Source organism: Callithrix jacchus, chromosome 1, assembly GCF_049354715.1.
Source record: "Callithrix jacchus isolate 240 chromosome 1, calJac240_pri, whole genome shotgun sequence".
Taxonomy (NCBI): Eukaryota; Metazoa; Chordata; class Mammalia; order Primates; family Cebidae; genus Callithrix; species Callithrix jacchus.
Window position 1 is genome coordinate 14,600,134 of NC_133502.1, and position 22,815 is coordinate 14,622,948.

The 22,815-nt window shown below is 39.0% G+C and overlaps 1 protein-coding gene across 50 annotated transcripts in view; it reads right to left on the reverse strand.

Moving 5' to 3' along the window:
* The window catches only part of DOCK9 (dedicator of cytokinesis 9), a 295,684-nt gene that overhangs the window by 117,741 nt on the left and 155,128 nt on the right, over window positions 1-22,815 (reverse strand). For all 50 annotated transcript variants that reach the window (XM_054245273.2, XM_054245030.2, XM_054244912.2 and 47 more), the window contains exons 3-9: window positions 22,529-22,618; window positions 18,525-18,607; window positions 15,990-16,059; window positions 14,214-14,309; window positions 13,122-13,256; window positions 7,795-7,969; window positions 6,817-6,884 (exon numbers count right to left, since the gene is read on the reverse strand). In XM_054245273.2, the coding sequence (XP_054101248.1) occupies window positions 6,817-6,884; window positions 7,795-7,969; window positions 13,122-13,256; window positions 14,214-14,309; window positions 15,990-16,059; window positions 18,525-18,607; window positions 22,529-22,618 (717 nt within the window). The remainder of the gene's footprint in view (window positions 1-6,816; window positions 6,885-7,794; window positions 7,970-13,121; window positions 13,257-14,213; window positions 14,310-15,989; window positions 16,060-18,524; window positions 18,608-22,528; window positions 22,619-22,815) is intronic.

Here is a 22,815-nt window from a genome sequence, read left to right on the forward strand (position 1 = left end):
AGTTAAGGCATGAGTGTTCGGTACTTTGCCCAAAGATTTACATCATCAAACAGAGGCCTGGCTTCTAACTCAGGTTGCCTGGCTGCAGAGTCTAAACTGTTACACTACACAAGAGAGGAGAAAAGGGTAAAGAACATGAACAGGCAAGTCAGAGAGGAAGAAAAACAGAAATGGCAAATAAACATGAAATATGAGAAATATCACTAATAACCAGCAAAATACAAACGAAAGCACAGAAAATACCATTTTACACTCATCTGATGATGATGCAGAGAAACAGAAATGTAAATTGTTACAGCTTTTTGGGACAGTAACTTGGCAATATTTAAAGCATTAAAAACACTATAACCCTTGACTTAAAAATCCCACAATGGGGAATTTCTCCTTCTGAAATAAGAGCACAAGTATTTAATATCATGTTGTTTACTGCATACTGTTTGTAGGGGCTAAAAACCTGAAGAAACCCTCAGTGTTCATTAACAGGGCGATGGCTGAATAAACTGTGCAAGAGTGACAGCTGGATACCATGCAGCTTGCTGATATGTATGTAAGAGGGAACCAGGTCTTCTGCTGATCCAGAGGGATAGCTATGAAACATTTTTAAATGATAGAGCAAATTTCAAAATAATGTATCTATCATGAACATATTTTTATAAAAAATCTTTAAAACCTTACATATGTGTATCTGTATTTCTATGAGCAATCTGGTGAAAGGGGAATTTCAACAGGTTATTAACGTCAGTGTTTTCAGGAATGTGAGAATGGAGGATGAAGGGAAAAGATGAACTTCTCTTTACACAACTCTGGATCCGTTTACTTATTGTAACAAGCACACTTATTTTTCATTAAAATTTTAGTAAAGATAGTAAAATAAATAGTTGTAATATATACTTTCATAATCTAAGAGCGGACAAAATACAACTGTAACAAATACCATCCCAAAGACTGTAGTTGAGCAACTCTCAGAGTTATGGAAACCAGTTCTGCTCTTAAAATAACCTGTGGTCAGTCTATATTGCGATGGTAGGAAGAGCCAATTGGCTTTTCCCCAGATGCCCTGTTGCCTCTTTCCTGCCCAAAGCCCACTGACTACTCTGGGTTCTGTGGAGAGGAGAATGAGAGGAAAATGGAGACAGAAACTGGACTAGGGCAGAGCTGTTCTCTGTAGAAACTGGTGTTTGCTGAGAAGACAAGGAAGAGAATGATTCATCTAAAACAGGGAGGATTCCCCAGCCCCACCCTGTCCTGTAAACCCTACATTCAAGCACTAATGACACATCCGACAAGGTTTTCTTCTTTGTCTTAAGAAGTAGTTATGGACCAAACATTCAAGAGTTTCCAGAAAGTCTGCTGTTGGCTTTAGGCATACTCGGTGTCTTAAGTTTATTTGCGAGTAGATAAACAATATAGAGTCGAAGACTATGGCCAACAGCATCTTATTTTAAGGCTGAATTATCAGAAACATTGTGTTGACTGTTGGGTCATTTAAACAGAATGGGTTGGAATAGGAGGACTCTGCAAAACATTTTGAGGCCAGAATATATACTCTAATTTAAAGAGTTACCATGATTTATTTCCACTACTTCCAAGACACCTAACTCCCCAGGACCATCAGCTCATCCTCTTCACAAAGGAGACCCAGAAATGCAACACCAGCTGGTCCCACAGACAGAAGCCTAGCCAGCTCCTTTGTGTCATAGTGCAAGGATATTGTTTTCTGGATTGGAATCTAGGGAATGAAGTACTTATTACAGACTTGGTTTAAGAAATCAGAAAAGGTATCTGTGAAACCGTGTGGGTTCTGACAAGTTCTGCTGAGAATGGCCCTTAATCCTCACTCCATCTCCATGAGACTATAAAGTCTGAGACACACTTTCTGCTGGATGCAACTGTGGAAGATTTACCTGGAATGATAAGTTCATTTGCTTAAAACAAAGTTGAAAGATAAAAAGATGTGAGGAATTCTGGATTCAAATAAAACTCTACTTCTCTTTCAGAACCACATGGGGAAAGCAAAGTAAAAGTTGGCTGCTATTCTTTGAGCACAAAAATAAAAGCTCATAAACAGAAAAGCTGTGGAAGAAAACATAAGGTGGGTTTTCTTCACAATATCTTTATATAAGGAGATGACATATATGTTCTGATGTCACCTAAGATATAAATATAACCAGAGAAATAAATTATTAAATAACTAACAATGGAGTTTATAGCCTGATTATGTTACTCCTTGACTTTCCAGAAAAGAACTCAATTAGCTACCTTGAACTATGGTTTGTGTACCTAACTAAAATATTTATAAGACTGATGCTATATACACTGTTATATTTACAATAAAAAATCTTTGGTTTCCTATGAGACAATAGGAGGAAAAGAACCAGTTTTCGGGTAGATACAGTGTGTTCTCTAATAAGAAAACAATAAAGATGTTCGGTACTAAATGTACAAACGTTAAGTCCCAAGATTATGTAAAATATTCTGAAATCGTAAGCCTACGTCACTCACACGGTAAGTAATGGGCCCTTCCATAATATTCCAGAATGAGACATCAGTTATTTTTGCACTAAAACAACTTCCTCTCAGTCACATCCTGTTTGGCTACGTCTCAGTCACAATGGAAAACAAAAGCCGGGGCAACAGGATGAAGGAGGCAGAAAGAAGAGCTGATTAGAAAGGAACCTGCCATTCAATTATACCTTCAGCCACCTTCTGCCTGCCCCCATTGTTCTAGGCTTTTTTCTGCAATCTTACTGAACTGTGGCCCTGCCTCCCAGCGGACCCTCTCTTGCACCTTCCCTCCCCGATACTGACCTCTTTACCTCTTCGTCCCCCAGTAAACTGGCACAGTTCTCTCCGCACCCCTCTCCCTACTCTCTGATTCTGTAACCATGGAATCCATTCCTCCTAAAAATGGGACGACCAACAGTTATCAGGTCAACTTCTTTGCCTTCTCAACTAGTGCAAATAGTCCAGATACCCTACAGGGAGATGATAAAGAGCCAAAATTGCACTCTTGCTCAGAAACTTGGCTGCTCACACTGACACCGCCGAGCTGGCCTTGAAAAGGCAAAGCCCACAGATACCCATGTGCTGAGTGAAAACTCATCTCCATTTTCTTCATTGCTTTTCCCTTCAAAAAATTACTTTCTACATTTTCTACCTTTTTAAATAAGAGTATTTTTAATATACGGAAAACCTAGGGGAAAAGAAAAAACAGTAAATCCTCTAACAAGGATATATTTTTCAGGTTTTGACCATGACTCCCAGTAAGAAATGTTTTAACATTTGCAACACAAAGATAAATGTCTGAGGTGGGAGCTATCGCAATTACCCTGATTTGATCATCACACATTGTAGACAGACATCAAAATATCACACAGACCCCCAAAATATATAAGAGCACACTAAGAAAAACAAATATCTTTTATGTTTGTTTTGCAAGACACTATGCAAGACACACACACACACACACATTATTTATATATATATATACACATATGTGTGTGTGTGTGTGTGTGTGTGTGTGTAGTGCTCTGCCCTTAATAATGATATTTTACATAAAAAATGTTATTAAGGGCAGTGTACTTTCATATTCTTCATTCAATCTATTACATTAAAAAAAAAACTCTTTTTTTTTTTTTTTTTTTGAGACACAGCCTCGCTCTGTCACCCACGCCAGAATGCAGTGGCACGATTTCAGCTCACTGCAACCTCTGCCTCCTGGGTTCAAGTTATTCTCCTGCCTTAGCCTCCCGAGTAGCTGGGATTACAGGCACCTGCCATCACACCCAGTGAATTTTATATTTCTAGTAGAGACGGGGTTTCACTATGTTGGCCAGGCTGGAACTTCTGACCTCAATTGATCTGCCCACCTCAGTCTTCCAAAGAGATGGGATTACAGGCATGAGCCATCCTGCCTGGCCTAACAAAACTTTTTAAGGTGAGTCACATAATGTTTAGCTAAAGAAGCCTGACATAAAGAGTACATGTATGACCCCATTCACAGAAAGGTCTAGAAAAGTCAAAACTAATCCACAGTGATGGAGGTCAAAATAACGAGGGTCTCAGGTACAAGCCAGCCTGAGGGCTGCTTATATCAGTGTGCAAATGTGAACTCCACTGAGCTCTAAATTCATGCTTGAACATTCTGCTCTTGTAAATTATAGCTCAATAAAAGTAATAAAAAACTAAATAGAAACAAAAAGAAGCAGGGGTTGAGATCAAACTGATTTCACCAACTAAAATGGCTTAAGCTAACTTGTAATGTATTGTTTAAAAACAGTTCCAAATATTTTAAATGAAAAAATATATAATTATATTTATAAAAATACAAGTATACATAAATGTACACATTTATATTAAATATATGTATATATTTTAAAAATCTCCCTAGGTCTTAGAATCAAACAATACTGAATTATATTGGCTGGGAAGTAACAGAAGAAAGGGGGAGACAGCTCTTGCATATCCTCATAGGAAAAAGCATAGATTTATAATTAATCAACATTAGGTTCAAGTAACACAAATCTTCTCCTTGGTATTTATTCTGTTCACCCAGTAACTGCAGAAGGTTACTTTCTGAATTCTAGACAGCATCACATATATTACCTGCTGAAACAAACTAAAACCCAAACAGGTGCAAACATTTTGTTTTGGGAAATTATGAACCCCCAAACATCTAGAAACAAAAAAGCAAATCTCAATGCAAGATATGATACACAGACATTCATAACACAAACGCACAAGCCAAAACTCTTCCCAGACTAGGAGGTGGTTACAATGGTGGCACTAAAATTAGCTTTAATAGGCAGGTGCTAAAAAGACACTGTGGTAACAGTCAAGTCCTGAGGAAAAACAATGCTCTCAAGTCCCAGCCAGGGAGGGAGATTTTATATTTGAGAACAGCCATGTTGTCTTAAAATAAAGGTCAATGCTGAATGCTAGTCTATTTATAATCCTATACAGATAAACCATGTTCTATCATAGTGTTTAAGATGTGGGTGTGGAGAGCCACCATTTCACTCTAGTATCAAAAAAGAATAAAAGGGCAGTAACAGAATAGGAGTGCGAAGGGCTAGAGAAGACAATGATATTTTTCTCATTTAAGAAAGAATCATTCACAGATGCACACAAGGAGACAAGGATACTCATTGTAGCATTGTTTATAATAGAAACAAATAAAAATAACAGAACAGTTGAAATGTCTATACAGTACAAATAAAGGGTGAATTTTAAATGTTTTAAAGTGCAGAACAATACATATAGTATGTCAGTGTTTGTAAAACATTTTTAAACATATTAAACACCATATATGTCATTATGACAGATTTATTTATAAAGATATAAAAACGAAAATAAAATTTTAATAGTGCTTGTTTCTGATTTGGGTTGTGGGAAGAGAAGAGAATGGGAATAAGGACAGTGTTTAAAAGAACTTCAACTATAACTGACGTTTTATAACTTTTAAGAATATGGAAGCTAAAAAGGCAACACCAAAATAGATATTTAATCTGGGACGTGGCAGTATGGTTGGTTGGCTTTTCTTTGTGCTTTTCAGTAACTTTCAAATTTCTCAAAATTGTAAGACACAGAAACAGCTTATTTTTCTTTACATTGAGAGTGATCTAGAAACAATTTCTGAAACTTAGACAACCCCTGGTTTTCGTGACAAGATACCAGGTCCTTCCTCTTTGGAACTGTGTCTATTAAGCCAGTAAGGGAGAGCACGTGTCAACACAGAAAGTAAGATGTTATTAAATTAAAAAAAAAAAAATGTGTGTGTGTCAGTTATTTCCTCAGTACTTGTGATGTAGTGTTAAGCATTATCAGGGAAAAAACACTTAGGAATAAATGGAGAATACTTTGCAGGGTACTACTTTTTAGAAGACAGACTGAAAGAATAAATGGAGAGTACTTTGCAGGGTACTACTTTTTAGAAGACAGACTGAAAGAATAAACGGAGAGTACTTTGCAGGGTACTACTTTTTAGAAGACAGACTGAAAGAATAAACGGAGAGTACTTTGCAGGGTACTTTTTAGAAGACAGACTGAAAGAATAAACGGAGAATACTTTGCAGGGTACTTTTTAGAAGACAGACTGAAAGAATAAACGGAGAATACTTTGCAGGGTACTTTTTAGAAGACAGACTGAAAGAATAAACGGAGAGTACTTTGCAGGGTACTTTTTAGAAGACAGACTGAAAGAATAAACGGAGAGTACTTTGCAGGGTACTTTTTAGAAGACAGACTGAAAGAATAAACGGAGAGTACTTTGCAGGGTACTTTTTAGAAGACAGACTGAAAGAATAAATGGAGAATACTTTGCAGGGTACTTTTTAGAAGACAGACTGAAAGAATAAATGCAGAATACTTTGCAGGGTACTTTTTAGAAGACAGACTGAAAGAATAAATGGAGAATACTTTGCAGGGTACTTTTTAGAAGACAGACTGAAAGAATAAATGGAGAGTACTTTGCAGGGTACTTTTTAGAAGATAGACTGAAAGAATAAATGGAGAATACTTTGCAGGGTACTTTTTAGAAGATAGACTGAAAGAATAAATGCAGAATACTTTGCAGGGTACTTTTTAGAAGACAGACTAAAAGAATAAATGGAGAATACTTTGCAGGGTACTTTTTAGAAGACAGACTGAAGTCGTACTGCATGAGTACATGTCACCTCATAATCAGGTCAGAAAAAGAGAGAAGTGATCACAATGTAATTGTCATGATTTCAACAGATTCCACTATGGACAAACCAAGGAAATGAGACATATTTCAAGAGCATTCAATGAAGAGCAGAAGCTGTAAGATGGTGTTACCTTGGCAAGTTCCGGCAGGTAGCTATCTAACCCGGAACCAGGGCCTTCCAATTTGCTTTGTTCATCATCTAGAATGGCAAAACAGATTATCGGAGTCACTTGTAATTCACGGTATTCCACTTGAAACAGAAGGAGGAAGGCCATCTCTCCTAGGTGCCTTCAATTGAACACAGTGGTTCCCTACTCTGGATGCTCATGGGAAACAATTGGGGGGCTTTGAAAAAAACACTGATTCACAGGTCCAGTACTCAAGACACTGAGTAGCTGGTATAGCACGGACACCGTCCAATGAGAACTGACACTAGCTATGAACAATGGCCTGCATGGACACATCCATAAGACCCCCTAAAAGTCAGACCTGCCCAGGCTCCACCACAGGCCAACTAAATCAGAATCTTCTGTGGGACCAGGTAAGCAATATTTTTAGAAAGTTCCCAGGTACTTTTAAGAGGAAGCCAGGATTGGGAACGAAAACATGAACTGTCAAGAACACAGCGAGATTTTTCTCACCAATTTAATCTGAGGCTCTCATGCATTCTAATTATTACTAATATTTTATAATACAGTACAAATTCTGTGCTAGATGCTTGAGATTCATTTGCTTATTTACTATTCCCATCTGACCAGTAATTTTCATTTTTATTCCCATGTTATAGGTGAGTAAACTGAGGCTCAGAAAACGTAAGCTGTTTACTCAAGGCTACACAGCTGAAATGTGGTATTTATGGGACTCAAACCCAAGTCTTCCTTTCTGCTTCCAAAGCTTTGGTTCTTCCCATTACATGATCTCCATATACAAAATGTCAGGGAAGTAGGTGATAATGTGACAAAATCTTTGCTGACAGGCTATTTGTAAAGACCTCCTATCCGTTCCCACCTCTCACGAACTTGGACAACACAGGTCTCCTTCCTACTCATGTGGAAAAGCTAAAGGCACCCACAGAGTGTGTGTGCCTGGGGGAAGCCAAGCCTACCTACCTTCATGAGAGTCGCCATTCCGCTTTTCTTGCATTGCAGCTTCAAAGTTGAGCTGGAGAATCTTATTTAGAATTGTGATCCATTCTTCCATTTCCACTTCACTGTCCGCTGCCAGGAGGTAACTACTTTTGTCTTGCATCTTGAGCTCAAAGGCAAAACGCCTGACTTTGTTGTTCTGAAATGGAAAAGGGATAAAGAGACATATTTTAAAAGAATTAGAACTGCTTTAAAATAACTTCTTTCTCTTATTTGCTGCTGGGTACTATCTCATTGGCACTTAGAAGCAAGCTATTTAAAACTGCAAGCCCCCTCCTCATGAAACCCCATCACTACCCACCTTCCCTCCTTACTTTCTCCACCGCTTTATTTTCCCATCTGACTCATTACCTACTTTACATACTTATTTGATGCACTGTGTGTCCCTGCAGTGGAATGTAAGCTCCTCAACGCTCCCATTTTGCTTAGAGCTACACATCCTTAGTCTCTACAACAGTGTCTCGCACATAGTGGGTATTTGAAAACTATTTGTTGAATAAATGAAATTTCATGTGAAATTTTCATATTTCTTCAGCTCCTATTTTTTTAAATGAGGTAGTATATGGTATTCCATTTCAAAAAGCCAGCCATTATCTATTATCATGTTTGGCTTACTTATCTGGAACTCTCTTATCCTTTATGGATCCCGAAAGGTATTTGGACTCCCTGTCTGTGGCCATGCCGCATGCCTCCGGTTTTCAGGTCTGCGAGAGGGTGGCTGGCTCAAAGAACAAGAACAGCAGTCCACGCGCAGGAACGAACGGACGGAAGATGCATACACGACACCAGGATTTCTTAGCCTCTGTACTACTGACACTTGGGCGGCCAATTCTTTGCTGTGAGGGGCTGGCCTGGGAGTTGTATGATGTTTTGCAAAATTCATGGCCTTAAGCCACTAGATGCCAGTCTCCAGACATTGCCACATGCCCTCCAGGGAGCAAAATCTCCCCAGGTTGGCCGCACTAGGTAGGGGTTCAGCTCTGAGGAACATGGCACAAGATTCCTTATAAGGACAGCCTGAGTGATGTGAAATTGAACACTCCCACTAATCTGAGCGGGCAGGAAAGCCCCCCACATAGCCAGTACAATCCTACAGGGTAATCCACAGTCCCTGCAAGAGTTCCTTGGTGGAGGCCTCAGGGACAGGGCAACACTCCCAAAGGTCCCTGTGATTTTGCAGCACAGTTCTTAGAAATGCAAAGTCAAGTGCTCCCCTTGGCAAAGCCACGCACTCTTATGCACAGACTGTTCGCTGCCAGCTCAGTAATTGCCACCTTGGATTTCACTTAAACTTTAAGGCAAGAACCAGGAAGAAGTCAAAGGCTAGAAACAAAATGAGTTTTCTCTCCTCCATTCCCTGCATACTCACGATCATGAAAAGAGAAAGTTAGAAGTAGAACATTAGGCCTCAATTCTAAATAATTCCTCTTTCTGAGCCTCAGTTTCCTCATCTCCAAAATAAGTATAATAAACTTCAAGGGTTCTAAAATACTTGCGAAATTTTTAGCTTAGGCATTTTTTTTTAATTCACAGCACCAGTCAACTAATTATTTTTTAAACATCCACAAGTAATAATTTTTTAAAAACCCTTAAATCACAACTTTTGATGCTTATTTTACAAACAGACATGGATAAAAACAATTATTTTACTATTTGAAGTCTTGGATACAATTTATTAAACGAAAAACACCGTCAGCTGCATCTGCAAAGACAATCTGAAGGAAGAGACTTCCCACTGAAGTCAGAACCTCAGATTTCAAAACGCACCCCAGAGACTAATTGATAGCTCAGGGCTGTTGTACTTATAAGCATCTGTCCCCTGGGCCAAAGACATGCAGCCAAACTCTCTTATAAAACAAAAATAATGACTTCCTACTTTAAAAAATGAGGTTGCCAAATATATTTAGCTTTGCTTTACCTTTTTATTTTGAAAGTCAGTGCCAGAAAACTCAGCTAAAAAGTAACTTAAAGGTCTTTTGACTAAAGAATTCAAAGAAAACCCCTCCTTGTCCCACCCAAGAAGTTAATGCACTGTCATTGATAAATCACTCGGGCACTCCTTACATCACAAACACTGTCAATAAGCATATTCTCATATAATGAGATTGTTGGTAGTGGTGGCTTCTAGCGGAGGCTGAACTGCCAGCTGAGAGACATCCACGTTAGCTGTTGACTGAAAATAATTTTCAGTGAGCCTTAAGTGGTGCTGTAGTCTTGATCTTGGGCCCAAATACAGTTTCACATATTTGACCTTCTTCCTCTTTCTTCTTTTTTTTTTTTTTTTTTGGCAGGTGGGGGGTGGGTACTGCACAGTGGTTTTTTGTTTTCTTTTTTGTATCCTCTCAAATTACCTTTTGGTGTTTTTTATTTGTTTTTCAAAGTGTCTTTTAAAATTAGTTACCAATAATCAAAGTTACCGAGGTTTAACTAAAATTCTGTATTTCTGGCATTTTGAGAAACCAGATGATTTGGCACCTTTGAGCTGGGGGTCCCACCTGGGGGCACCAGCTGCAGGTGGGCATCAGATGCCCCCTTTAAATGGGGCACTGGGCTCTAGGTCACCCCAGCGTTCCCTATTGCTTTGCCACCAGGCCTCTCTCTGTCACTTAAGTTTTATCTCCTTGGTCCTGCAGACATCTGCTTCTGGACCCCTCCCTTCCACTGCTGACCAGGAGGTAGAAACAGGATCTGGACTTACTCTCCCACCATCATTGCTAGAAAACTGGACAAAACAGATGAAGTAAGGGTTTTCAGATAGGGGACAACAGGCAGTTCAGCCCTTTCTCTGTGGAAGAGAAAGATACCAGTTGGCTCCATATCACCTCAGCTTTCTGCCTGGAGGCAGTATCTGGGTCGTGGCACAGGAAGGGGAATCCAAACAAAGCCCTGCTGTCTTGCTGAGTAGAAGACACTGACCAGAGCTGAGGAAGACCAAGGTGGCCAGAATATGCAGGGCAGAGTCTCCAGAATGATGGGAAATAAAACAGCACCAAGACAAGACAGAGTCCAGCTCCGGAAGGACTCACTAAGTCACACATGCATTAGGTATATGTTTTCTATTTACCTATTATACCTTATTTTCTATTTATATGTTATATCTCAACAAAAAAGCTTGCCAAAAAATAAAATAAAAATCAAGACACAACCACCAAAATTTCAGAACACTAAAGAGAAGACCACAAACAACAGGGATTCTGAATAACATCAGAATCCTCTAAACAACAGTAGAAACTAGAAGGCAACGGGATACCTTTGAAATTTCAAGGTAAAATGATTTCACTTTGGATTTTATAACCAGCCAAACTGTGAGTCAAGTGTGAATGCAAAAATAAAGATATAAGCAGATACCCTAATTCTCAAAAAAGTTAACATCTCACACACAATTCCTTAGGAAGTTGCTGAAGATGTACTCCTCCAAAACCAGAAAGTAGAACAAGAAAGAGGAAGACATAAGATCCTAGAAACAGGAAGCCCAACACAGGGAGGAAGACAGACCGAACGTCTAGATGGCAGGTATGCAGGGCAGGGAAAGCAATTTGTCCAGATTAGAAGCAGAAGGAGGGTGCCAGGAGCTAAAATCCTATCTACCAGCATAGAAAGTCAAGCAATGACGTTCAAAATCAATGAATGAGTAAACAGCAGTGAACACTTATGATCTAGCAAGACTATTTCAAGGGAATAGGATGTGAGTGGGTGGGGTGATGCAGGGGTGAAGCACTGCCTTTCAGCACTGCTGGGCTGTTTCAACCAGACAAATATATTCCTTGCATGAAAATGCACGTTAATTTTAGGTAAACATGGAAATATATAGCAAGTGTACCTTTGATCAAACCAGATAGCTGTGTCACACTGGCCCCACCAAACAATCTCCTTACAGAATCGAGCTACAGGCCGATGTGAAGAGCCACCATGGAGTCATTTGAAGGGAGAATTCTTTGATAATGGTGACTGCACCTTTTGTGAAACGTTGATAGGAAGACTGCTCATCAGTCACAGAGCCTTCTGTCTGAGGGGACCCTGAGAAAACTGCCTGAATGATCTTCATTCTGAGACGACTTGGGCAGCTTCTGACTAATTGGATTGTCTGTATCTTATGTGCACTGTGAATTGTGTGACTGAACAGGTCTCCAAGTTAGAAGGCATAGAGCCGGTGTTGGATCTTCAAAACATATGCTTTCTCCTTAACTATTTTCTCTCACCCTTATCCCAACCCCCTGTTCATCTTTCTGGTTTCACCCCCACTTTAAGTTTATGATATCCCATATCCTATGTATGCTTGTAAGCTGTGGCCTTAAATCTTCCTGAAAAGTGGCAAGGCTGGACGAATGGAGGGGTGAACAGATGGATGGATGGATGGATGGATGGATGGATGCATGGACAGATGGACGGATGGACAGATGATGGATGGGGAAACTGACAATTCTCTTCCAAAGACAATGCTAAAAACCTATAGAAGGATCATGCAAAACTGGTAGTAGCTTCCTGCAGAAAACAGACGGGAGGAGGGGAGGAGTTCAGAAGGACGTTCATTTTATCTGTATTGTCTGATTTTTTAGAATAAAAATACATTCATGTGCTATGTACAACTAACAATTTTTTAAGGATAAATACATAAGCCCTATGGTACAAAAGCACAACGGTCCTGTGATAACAAAACTATCTAATATTGGCCAAATGCTTACCATTTTTTGGCAGTGTTCTAAGCTCTTTACATGTGCAATTAACTAACCTTCTCAGTAACCATATTTGGTACTGTCATTATCCCTATTTTACAAATGAAGAAACTGAGGCACAGAGAGGTTAAATAACATTTCCAAGGTTACAGAGCTGGTAAGTGGAGGAGCAGATATTTGAACTCAATCTGTGCTGAAACCTAATCTCTTTACTGATCTACATAGCCATTGGTACTATAACGCTAGTGATAAAAATAACCACTGAGATATGAGCACTATGAAGTGTTATAAGTATTGCCCTGCATTGATTCATCCAATGCACTCATTATCATATTAAAGAAACATTCTCATTATCTGAATTAAGTAGTCTGTCAAAAGTCACACAGCTATAAAATGGCTGAGCCAGAATGCTCCCGCCTGCCATAGCATAATTCTGCCTCTACCTTATCTGTGCCATATTCTATAATAATGAAAAACCAGCCTTTCCTCATTTAAAGTTAGATACCTTTCTACCATGCATATTGCCATTTTTGGAAGTGTTTGCTTAAATCTGCTAATTTATACATAAGCACTATTGCAGGTAAGGAAACATGATGGTAAAACTCTTTTCTTATTTACCTGAACCACACCCATACAGGAATCCAGAAATATTGATCCTTTTGGTTCTTTGGAGATCTTTTCATCTTTATAAAAATTCAAATTATAAGATCCATCACCAAGTTGAATCAGGTGGAAAAATCGTCTCTTAAATGACTGAGAAAAAAACACACACAGATATTCTTTTAAAATGAAGAGAGGGTCACAATCTCTATCAATAACCCACTTATGACTACACACCTACATAAAACCTGTTTCTGTTCTCACTCTAGCTGACGCTCCAGGTCACTGCGGGGTTAAGACTCCCCATCTCAACCAAGAGGGTCACCGCATCTCAGTTCTGAGGAGGTGGTTCCCCTAATATCCCCGGGTCGTTTTTCTCACCCACAGAATCAGAGATTTTACATAACTACCCAAAAGCAGTGCAGGGACTTCCAATTTGGGATGAAACATAGAAGGACGGAAAATTTCTCTAAAATCCCCAGGGTTTCTGGCTCACAGAATGGGAACTATTTTTTCCCTCGTGATGCTGAATGATTCTCCAGCCTCGGGGTAATGGCACTTACATTTCCTCCTTCATTGTTATCTCCCTGTTCATCTCCCTGCCTCCTTTGTTATCAATCCTGATCTTCCTCTGGTCCCACTTTTCTCCTGAATAGCTTCTTCTATTAGTTAGACTTCTCTCTATGCAACCTTCTCTTCTATGCAATGATTTTCTTTTTCCGTCCTCAATTTTTGCTTTACTTGACTTTGTTATAGTACATCTCCACAGAAGTGCTCAGGATTGGCATGGCACAGAGCCCCTTGGTGACATTCTGTGAGGTAACACGGAACACTTTTCGGTTACTACAGAGAAGAAAGCCTATGTCAGTGACTGCACCTTCACACCAGCCCAGGGATGGTCTCCTTATGCTGGTGGTCAGAAGACAGTGAGGGAAAGTGGGTGAATGGGGCTGTGCCAATGGGGGGGCTATCACCAGGGGAGCATCCTAGGAACCAGACAATGTCCCTTTTGTCAGGAAGAACAGCACGCACATTCATCTTGAGCATTGTTCTCACACTCTATGGCAGAAAGGGCTTGTGTGGGGGGGGCAGAGTGACACGCATCCTCACCCTCATGGTCACGCTGATGGCACTGTTCATGTTGCCTTTGTACAGCCAGCCATGCTTGGTGATCCCACCCTTCTGGGAACCGAGGGAGGCAGCATCCTAGGACAGAAGGAAAACACCACCAGTCAGCCTCCCGTTACTATCTGGGTTACTTGCTGTGAGTTTGGTCAATGGGAAGGTCATTCCTTTTGTGCCAAGTTGTCCATTGCCCCTTTACTGAAATACCTACCCATTGACACCAATGCCTACAAGTCACATAAAAGTCCACTTAGCAATAAAAGAGAGAGACCCACTTACATTTCTGAAAACTTTATTCCATTAAAAGCAAAGCTAGCTCCTGTCCAAATTTTTGTCAGTGTTTAATGGGCCACAAAAGGACATCCCACACTGGACCACTCAAGTTGGAAGGTCTTGCCTGGTTTCATGAAAAAATGTTTTCAAATTACACTCCCCTATAGTCAGAGGACAAAAGCACATTCCTGGAAACTTTCCCAGAGGCTTAGTTCAGGGAAAGGTGAATAAAGAAAGGGAGGAAATGTGAGGTAATACAGAAAGGAGAGATAAAGTGATGGGGGGAAAGAGAAGGAGAGACAGGCAAGAATGCAAGCAGGGACAGAGGGGATGAAAGGGGGAGTCAGAGAAGGGAAAAGAAAGAGCCGAGAGAAGTGAAGAGACCTGCTTTGTAAGCACAACCACGCACCGCAAGACCTGGGTTTAACGAGGAGTTAACATGGAGCTGCCAGCTGCTGCTACAGATATGGTAAGCACATAATAGTATGTATAACAGAAAGAGGAAAAATATACCCGTAATACACACAGTCTGTCGAAGCTTTTGTAATCAGACAGTTGCAGAAAGACGCATCATATATTTTGTCTTAGACGATCTCAATGCTAATATTGGTGGTTTTACTATTGCTATCAATAGCAATAATAGGAATAATTTGCCATCTAGGATTTTACAGCTTGGTGTATGCCCTTACATGCAATATTCCCACTGGTCCTCCTGTCACTATTCATGCCCATCAGCTCCAAGTTCCCAATATATTGTTCATTTTGAATGAGCACTAATTTTTCTTAGAATTATTTTAAAAGTGGTTTCTAAAATAATTTGCTACATGCAAATGGCTCATGTTATAGCTCAGTTGGCAATTTTTTTAAGAAAGGAAAAGCCTAAACTCACAATGGGACATTCAACCTTCAGTGGGGAGAATGAGAAATGTGGAGATGTGCACTGTCTTTTGCGAGGTTTCCCTCACTCTGCTCAGTGTCCCACTCCCTTTATATACTTCTTTAGCCATGAGATTTAGCATTTCTGACTATAATGCTAGTGATAAAAATCTTTATCCATGAGCTTTTCTCTAGGAGGAGGAGGAGTGAGCTTGATAAAATCAGACTTCACTGAAAGCAATCACTGAAGACATAGCCATTAAAATCTACGGGCTGGCAGTTGTTTCAAGATCTGTTGAAAAACACCCTAAATTCAAGGTCTAAGTAATCTTGATATCTTTTAACAATGTAGTCCAATCGGATCCAAGTCTTTGAAAATGATCTCAGAACAAATAAACACAACCAAGAGAACATGAAATGCTGAGCGGCGAACTTGAAACAGAGACCTTATTCCAGTCAATCAAGAACATGAAAAAAAAATTGTTCCCGTTTCATGAAACACTTGAATGCCTGTTTTGGCTAAATGTTGGTAATTTTCTAACTAATCTAAGTCTGTAAAATGGATGTTTAAATCCAGAGCAAAAGAGAAGCAACAGCAAGCAGGTATCCCACCTCATCTTTATCGACCTCCTCGTCAACTTCATAGACATGAACTGGAAGTTTATCCAACTTGACCACTTTGCTATAAAAACAAGAAAGAAAATTTGTTTTACAAATGCCTAGTCAAGGAAGAGGCTTTGCATTTCCTCCTCCATCAGAGGGCCCAGGCGTCACTAAATCCAAAGATGGCCCAGCTTCATTACTCAGATAAAGAATAAAACCATCTATGTACTTTGCTTTTCAAGGTGGATAAGCCAAGAGACTTGAGTAAGAAAACTCCAAAAAGCTATGTGGGAAAGACAGCATAGCTTCTGGGGAGTTAGCAGGCATTTAAAAAATAAAGTGGATTAGTTTTTAATAAACAAAGACTTGGTAGAATAACTTTTAATACAAAGTTTATGAGGAAAAAAAAGAAGATTGAGTTGTTGCATTGAAAGTGATTAACGACAGTGGTATCAACCACAACAAAACAAGACGCTTGCATTTACTCAGTGGGGTAGGTGCCAGGCCCAGTGCGCCTCTCACGTGCCACCTCATTTGATCCTTTAATGATGGTGACTGTTGTTGAGGCCATTTAACAGTGAGGAAACTCAGGCTTGCAGAGGGCAGAGTTGTCCCAGGCAGAATGTAGAATCTGTGTTCTTCGCCAGTGTTACCATTCTCCGTCTCTTTCTCATCACACATTTCGAAATTCTTATTAGTGCGAAAAGGGAAAAGGTACCCCCAGTCTTATGAGACAGTAAGTACATGACATCACATAGTCTGGTATCTTTCAACCCTGAGACTATGAACAAAATGATCAACAAAGATGGGTTGAGCCAATCCAATGGGAAGAATTCAAAAATCCCAAAGGGAGGATTGGGTAAATATAGTATTAAAGAGCATACCCATCTGGAGAAGATAATGCTAGGAGGGAGTGTTCCCGGCTGAGGTTTAAAGAGGCAATCAGGGAACTGGCTGAACACTCTTAAGGAGTGGCAAAGCCACACAAGGAGGAAAAACAAACAGCTAGGTCCACTGAGAACAGCGTAAAAGGTTCCAGCTCAAAGATTTAACAAACACAAAGAAAAATGCATTAATCAGGCCTCAAGTAATATTTTCATTGGTGATGGTTAGTTTTAAAACATAATCCATCACTAGTTGCTTTCAATTTTCATAATCAAGTGTACTTCAATTTGCCAACTGCTATGGTTTGGATATAGTTTTTATTCCCACCAAAACTCAGATTGAAATTTGGTCCCTAATATTGCATTTCTGGGCCTAGTGGGTCGGGGGCAAATCCATCATGAAATGCTTGGTGCTGTTCTCACAGTAATGAGTGAATTCTTGTTCCTGGCAGGATGGAAGTACCTGTTGCTGAAATGGATTAGTAACCAAGAGAATGGGTTGTTATCAAGTGAGGCTCCTCCTCCTCTTTGGTTTCTCTTCTCAAGTGCCAGCTTTCCCTTTGACCTTCTCCTTCATGTTTTGAAGCAGCACAAAACTCTTCACCAGAAGCTGAGCAGAAGCATGTGCTATGCTTCTTGTACAACCTACAGAACTATGAGCGAAATAAATCTCTTTTCTTCGACGGGTGCGATGGCTCACACTTGTAATCCCAGCACTTTGGGAGGCTGAGTCAGGTGGATCACCTGAGGTTAGGAGTTTGAAACCAGCCTGGCCAACATGGTAAAACCCCATCTCTACTAAAAATACAAAAGTTAGCTGGGTGTGGTAGTGCTTGCCTGTAATCCTCCTGCTACTCAGGAGGCTGAGGCAGGAAAATCGCATGAACATGGGAGGTGGAGGTTGCAGTGAGCTGATGTACTCCTGCCTGGGTGACAGAGCGAGACTCTATCTCAAGAAAATAAATAAAAATATATAAATAAATAAATCTCTTTTCTTTATAAATTATCCAGCCTCAGGTATTCCTTTAAAGCAACACAAAATGGACTGAGACACCAACTGTGTCATTTTGGGATGTACCCTTCAACAGACGGTCTCCCACGGCAATACCGACCTACCCCGATTCAGTCAACCACCACTATTCATTCTAAACACTACTGCTTCTGGTATACTTTAGAATAAGTTAATATTTTAAAGGAGGTTAAAAAAAAAAAATCTAACTGGGAAAATGCTTGTTTCTTGATTTACTTTTTTTTAAAACATAAAATTTATTCAATGTAAAATGTTCTTTAGAAGTATCTTCCTCAAAATATTCTTTTCAAGGAAAAAATATACTGCGGCATATTTCAGTACACTTACATTTTCTTATAATTCTTAGTGAAAAAATTTCACTTATTTATGGTTGTTTATCAGTGGTACCCTGAAAAGAATCACTGGACATATGAAACCATCTGCATGTTCATTACTGCTTATCAATGGCAGAGTAGAATATCTGAGTCTTGCAATCAAAGGCCCTGTAAGCAATAGTCACACCACATACACAGAAACCATCCAGAAATATTTTCTCCAGTTACTCTGATTGCATATGAAGTTACACACCTCCCCTCAAGCATTTCAAGTACAAAGACTTTTTTCCCTATGTGTATAACATTGTTTACTCACTTCGGAAGCTGTCGAAACTCTCCTGAGTAATCTTCATATTTATAGTTCACAAGATGCCAGTCAGAGTTATAGGTTTTGATGCACTATTGAAGGGGGATTTTAAAAACAGAAAATAAAAAACAGAAAGATACGTGATGATTTTTTGGAAAACACTTGGGAAAGTTTCTGAAGGCATACTCATACAAACATCAAAAAAAAATCTTGCCCATCAACCAGTTAATGCCTGAAATTCCACCACCAGACTCCTGTGAAGCTTGAGACTTCGAACCACTGAAACATTACCTTTGGGGGCAGTATCACTTTAAGTTATCATCATTAATGATCTGAGAGCAGATTTTACAAGGAGACAACTTCACCTAACCTTGTGACATTTACGTAACAATGAACTATTTCAGACTAAGCACCTGGTTCTTAAGAAGCCATCTGGCCTCTATTAGGAGATGATAGTGAATAGAATGCATGAACTTAAAGACACTTTCATGGTATTTACTAACATTAGAACTAGCTCTGTTACTTAATATTTAACTTAAAAGCTTTCATGGTTTTTACTTATATAAGAACTAGCTCTGTTAGTTGATACTATCATACAAATTTCCCCCCAGTTTTTCTTTCCATTCATAAGAAGAAGAGTGAAATAATTAGGAAAAAGATTTGGATTTCAATTAACATTAGCACCATGACATTTTCATCTCTGTGTGTATACAGAATATTTAATGTAGTCCTCAACTGCCAAAGGTTCTCTTAGTGACCTAACCTACACAGACTGCATTCAAACCACCTCGCCACATGACAGATTCAATGGGCCAGCCCGGTGTCTGTCATTCATTTAACCATGAAGATCCTCCAGCAGTGCATACAGCCTAAGATTATAATTTGACATCCACCAGATCGTCAAATATGAATGAGTCAAAATCAAAAGGAAAAGTATTTTAGTTAAAATCAGCTTAGTTCAAACAATCTGTACAGTCAGCACTTGACTATATATATGCCGACTTCAGTGTACACAAAAAAGCATGAGTGAATCAGTGAAAATATAGGTAGGTAAATGTATTTATGCCTTATCTAGTTTATTTGACTCTGCCTATAATTAACATGAACAACATTTCTACTGTCAACCTTTTTATCTGTGTCATAGGCTATGCCTGAAGGCCTTCTGAAGCAAACTCCCCTCCACCTCCAAACTCATGAAAATAATAATTGCAACAGCAGCAAGCGCGGACTTTGTGCCAGGCTCTACGATAGCACTTTACTAGCAAGGGTGTTATGTGAAGGTAAGTTTTTAAAATTATGCTGAGAGGTGGAATAAATACCAGAGAAGGGCTAAGAGCAGAGTCAGTTGACCAACTTTTCAGTTTTTTTACGATGTAGTTATGAATATTTTAAAACACTATTTTATCCTTGAAAATGATTTTTTTTGATTTCTCAAAGCATTTTCACATTTAGAGTATCATACATTCACAATCCAAACTGCATTCTAAAACCAATCAGATTTCAGAATGATCCATAGTTTTGGGTTTTCCCACTACTGCCTCGTGCCCACTGGCACAGCTAAGTAGTCAGGCCTGACCATGTACAACACAGTCTTGTGGGCAAGCTCCTATTATCTTCAGAGAGCCATAGTGGGATTTCATCAAGCACTGCAGCTCAAGTTGTACCACCAAGTCTCCTGCAGGGCATTAAAGCTATTCTGAAATATAAGACGTACTTGTCAAATTAAAACCTAAACAAACCAGCATAAATTTGTATATTATAAATGCATTTATAAATGAAGTTCAAATTTTAATACCTTAGGCAAAATGGGGAAAATAATTTATATTTTATTACATTCAAATATTTATAATTATAAGGAATTGTACATACTAAAAACACTCCACAGTGAATCTGGCTAAGTATTTAGAGATTCAGTGATTTAACAAGCCATTGTTGACCATCTACATAGCAGCCACTGGCTAAATTCCAAAGCAGAAGCACAGAATTAGGCAAGCAACCCCCACACCTCTGGGGATATAGAAAGTCTAGGAGATAAGGCGTCCCATCAGAAACCCAGATCCAGAGAACTGTACCTCCAAAAAGACAGAAATGTGACTGACATTTCAAACTTGTGAAATTAAATAATATTTTGAAGTTACACTCAAAGGTTTTTGAAGTTTTTCTTTTTCTGTTTTGTTTTGCTTTGTTTTAAGCCATTAGGTCATTCTCTGGATCAGAGGATGAAGAGGAAATAACGTTCACTCCACCCAAGTGGAAGGTCCCAAAAGTATTTAGTTATGTTGGCTCTAGCGGCACAGAATGAAACAGCTATTTCTCAGCTTGCAGTGATTAAAAAACTTAATGGAGAATTCTCCCTTTAAAAAACATATTTTTTTAATCAACTAGGAGAATTGAATTAGCAATTAATAATTTTGCCACATGCTTTAAAACATAGGTCAACAAACTTTTTGTGCAAAAGGCAAGATCGTACATATTTTCAGCTTTGAGGGTCCCATTATATCTGTTACAATTACATAACTTTGAGTTGCATGGTGACAGCAGATATAGGCAATATGTAAACAAATGTGCTTGGCTGCTTTACAATAAAACTTTATTTACAAAAATAGGCTACAGACAGATTTTGCTTGCAGGTCATAGTTTGCTACCATCTCCCTTAAAAAGGCATTTATAACTACATACATTCACAAACATATTTGGTTGTATTTGTCTGAAATTAAGTTTACTAATATAGTGGCAAAGGAGGTAAGACAGAAAGTTACCTTTTCAGAAAGATGAGAAAACACACCTTAAATTTTTTAAATTTTATATTTAATTTTTTAAAAATCTCAATGGAAATGACATATTATTATTTAATTGGTCTTTATCTATAAAAGTATACACAGCTTTCTTATGTAAGCAATTTTATTGACAGGCATATTTATGATCTAAATATCAACTAGAAAAATCAGGATTAGAAAATCATTTTTAAATGAAGGAGCACTTAAAGAAACAAAATTAAAACACCTAATTATTCCTTCCTACCTAAAATTACCTGGAGGAAAAAACAAACACTCCAAGGAGAAAAACTAAAGCAAGCCACCTAAATTACAGTAATTTGTCATTCTGGCCAGGCACGGTGGCTCATGCCAGTAATCCCAGCACTTTGGGAGGCCAAGATCGCTTGAGGTCAGGAGGTTGAGACCAGCCTGTCCAACATGGTGAAACCTCATCCCTACTAAAAATACAAAAATTAGCTGGGCATGGTGGCACATGTGTGTAATCCCAGCTACTCGGGAGGCTGAGGCAGGAGAACCGCTTGAACCCGGGAGAGGCAGAGGTTGCAGTGAGCTGAGATTGCTCCAAAGCACTCTAACTTAGACAACCGAGCAAGACTCTGTCTCAAAAAATAAAAATAAAAATAAAAAATAATAAATAAGTAAATAGTTTATCTTTCCTCCATAATACAATTTTATGTGTATGCTCAAATAAAAGTAATATTAATCAACGTCTCTTGATTAGGAATACATATAGTAATCAATATATATAATAATACATATTGACCAGTGATAGGCCCTGCTTATTATCAGCTAGTACTTCATGAATACTAAACTAGTCAAAAATAACCTGCAAATATAAATACATAAATGAAATAAATGATACATAAATGTGTGTGTTGCCCTTAAAACAGGATTAGTGACAAGGCCTCCAACAGATTTCCAGTGAATTCATTTACAAGTTACTGCTTATTTCAAGCCCATGAGATAAACTCTGGAGAATTCACTTTTTGTAGTCAGATATAGCCCCCTCCAAATAAATTTTTAAAAATAATAAAAATATAAAAAAGGAATAGCCCCTGTGGACATTTTTGTCAGTTTCAGAGTCTGAAAACTTCACATTATTCTCTTATTTGAACTTCCATCATAAAATCATAATTAGTCCATTGACACTTGTTGAAAATTTTGAAATTTAAAGAAAAGGAGGCAGTTAGGGGAAAATGACTTTAAAATGTAAAACAATGCAAAAAAGAGCCTTACCTCTGTAACAAATAAGCTGTGTGCTTCCTCTTCTGCCTTTGCAGGCACTGTTGAGCATATGTATCGACCCTGTCGTCTCAGGATGGCCGTCTGGAAATAAAAACATGAGGAAAAGCCTTGGGTAAGTAAAGGAGGCAGGTGCCAGCCTCAGAGTGCAGCTGTGTGCCCTGCAGCTGGGCCTGGCACCCATAGAGTCCCTCCAATTTCCCCCAGCCAGTGCAGCTGCCTCCTTGGGTCACACACAACAGATTCCATTTGGCAACCTCAAGTTCCAAAGCCAGGCTGGG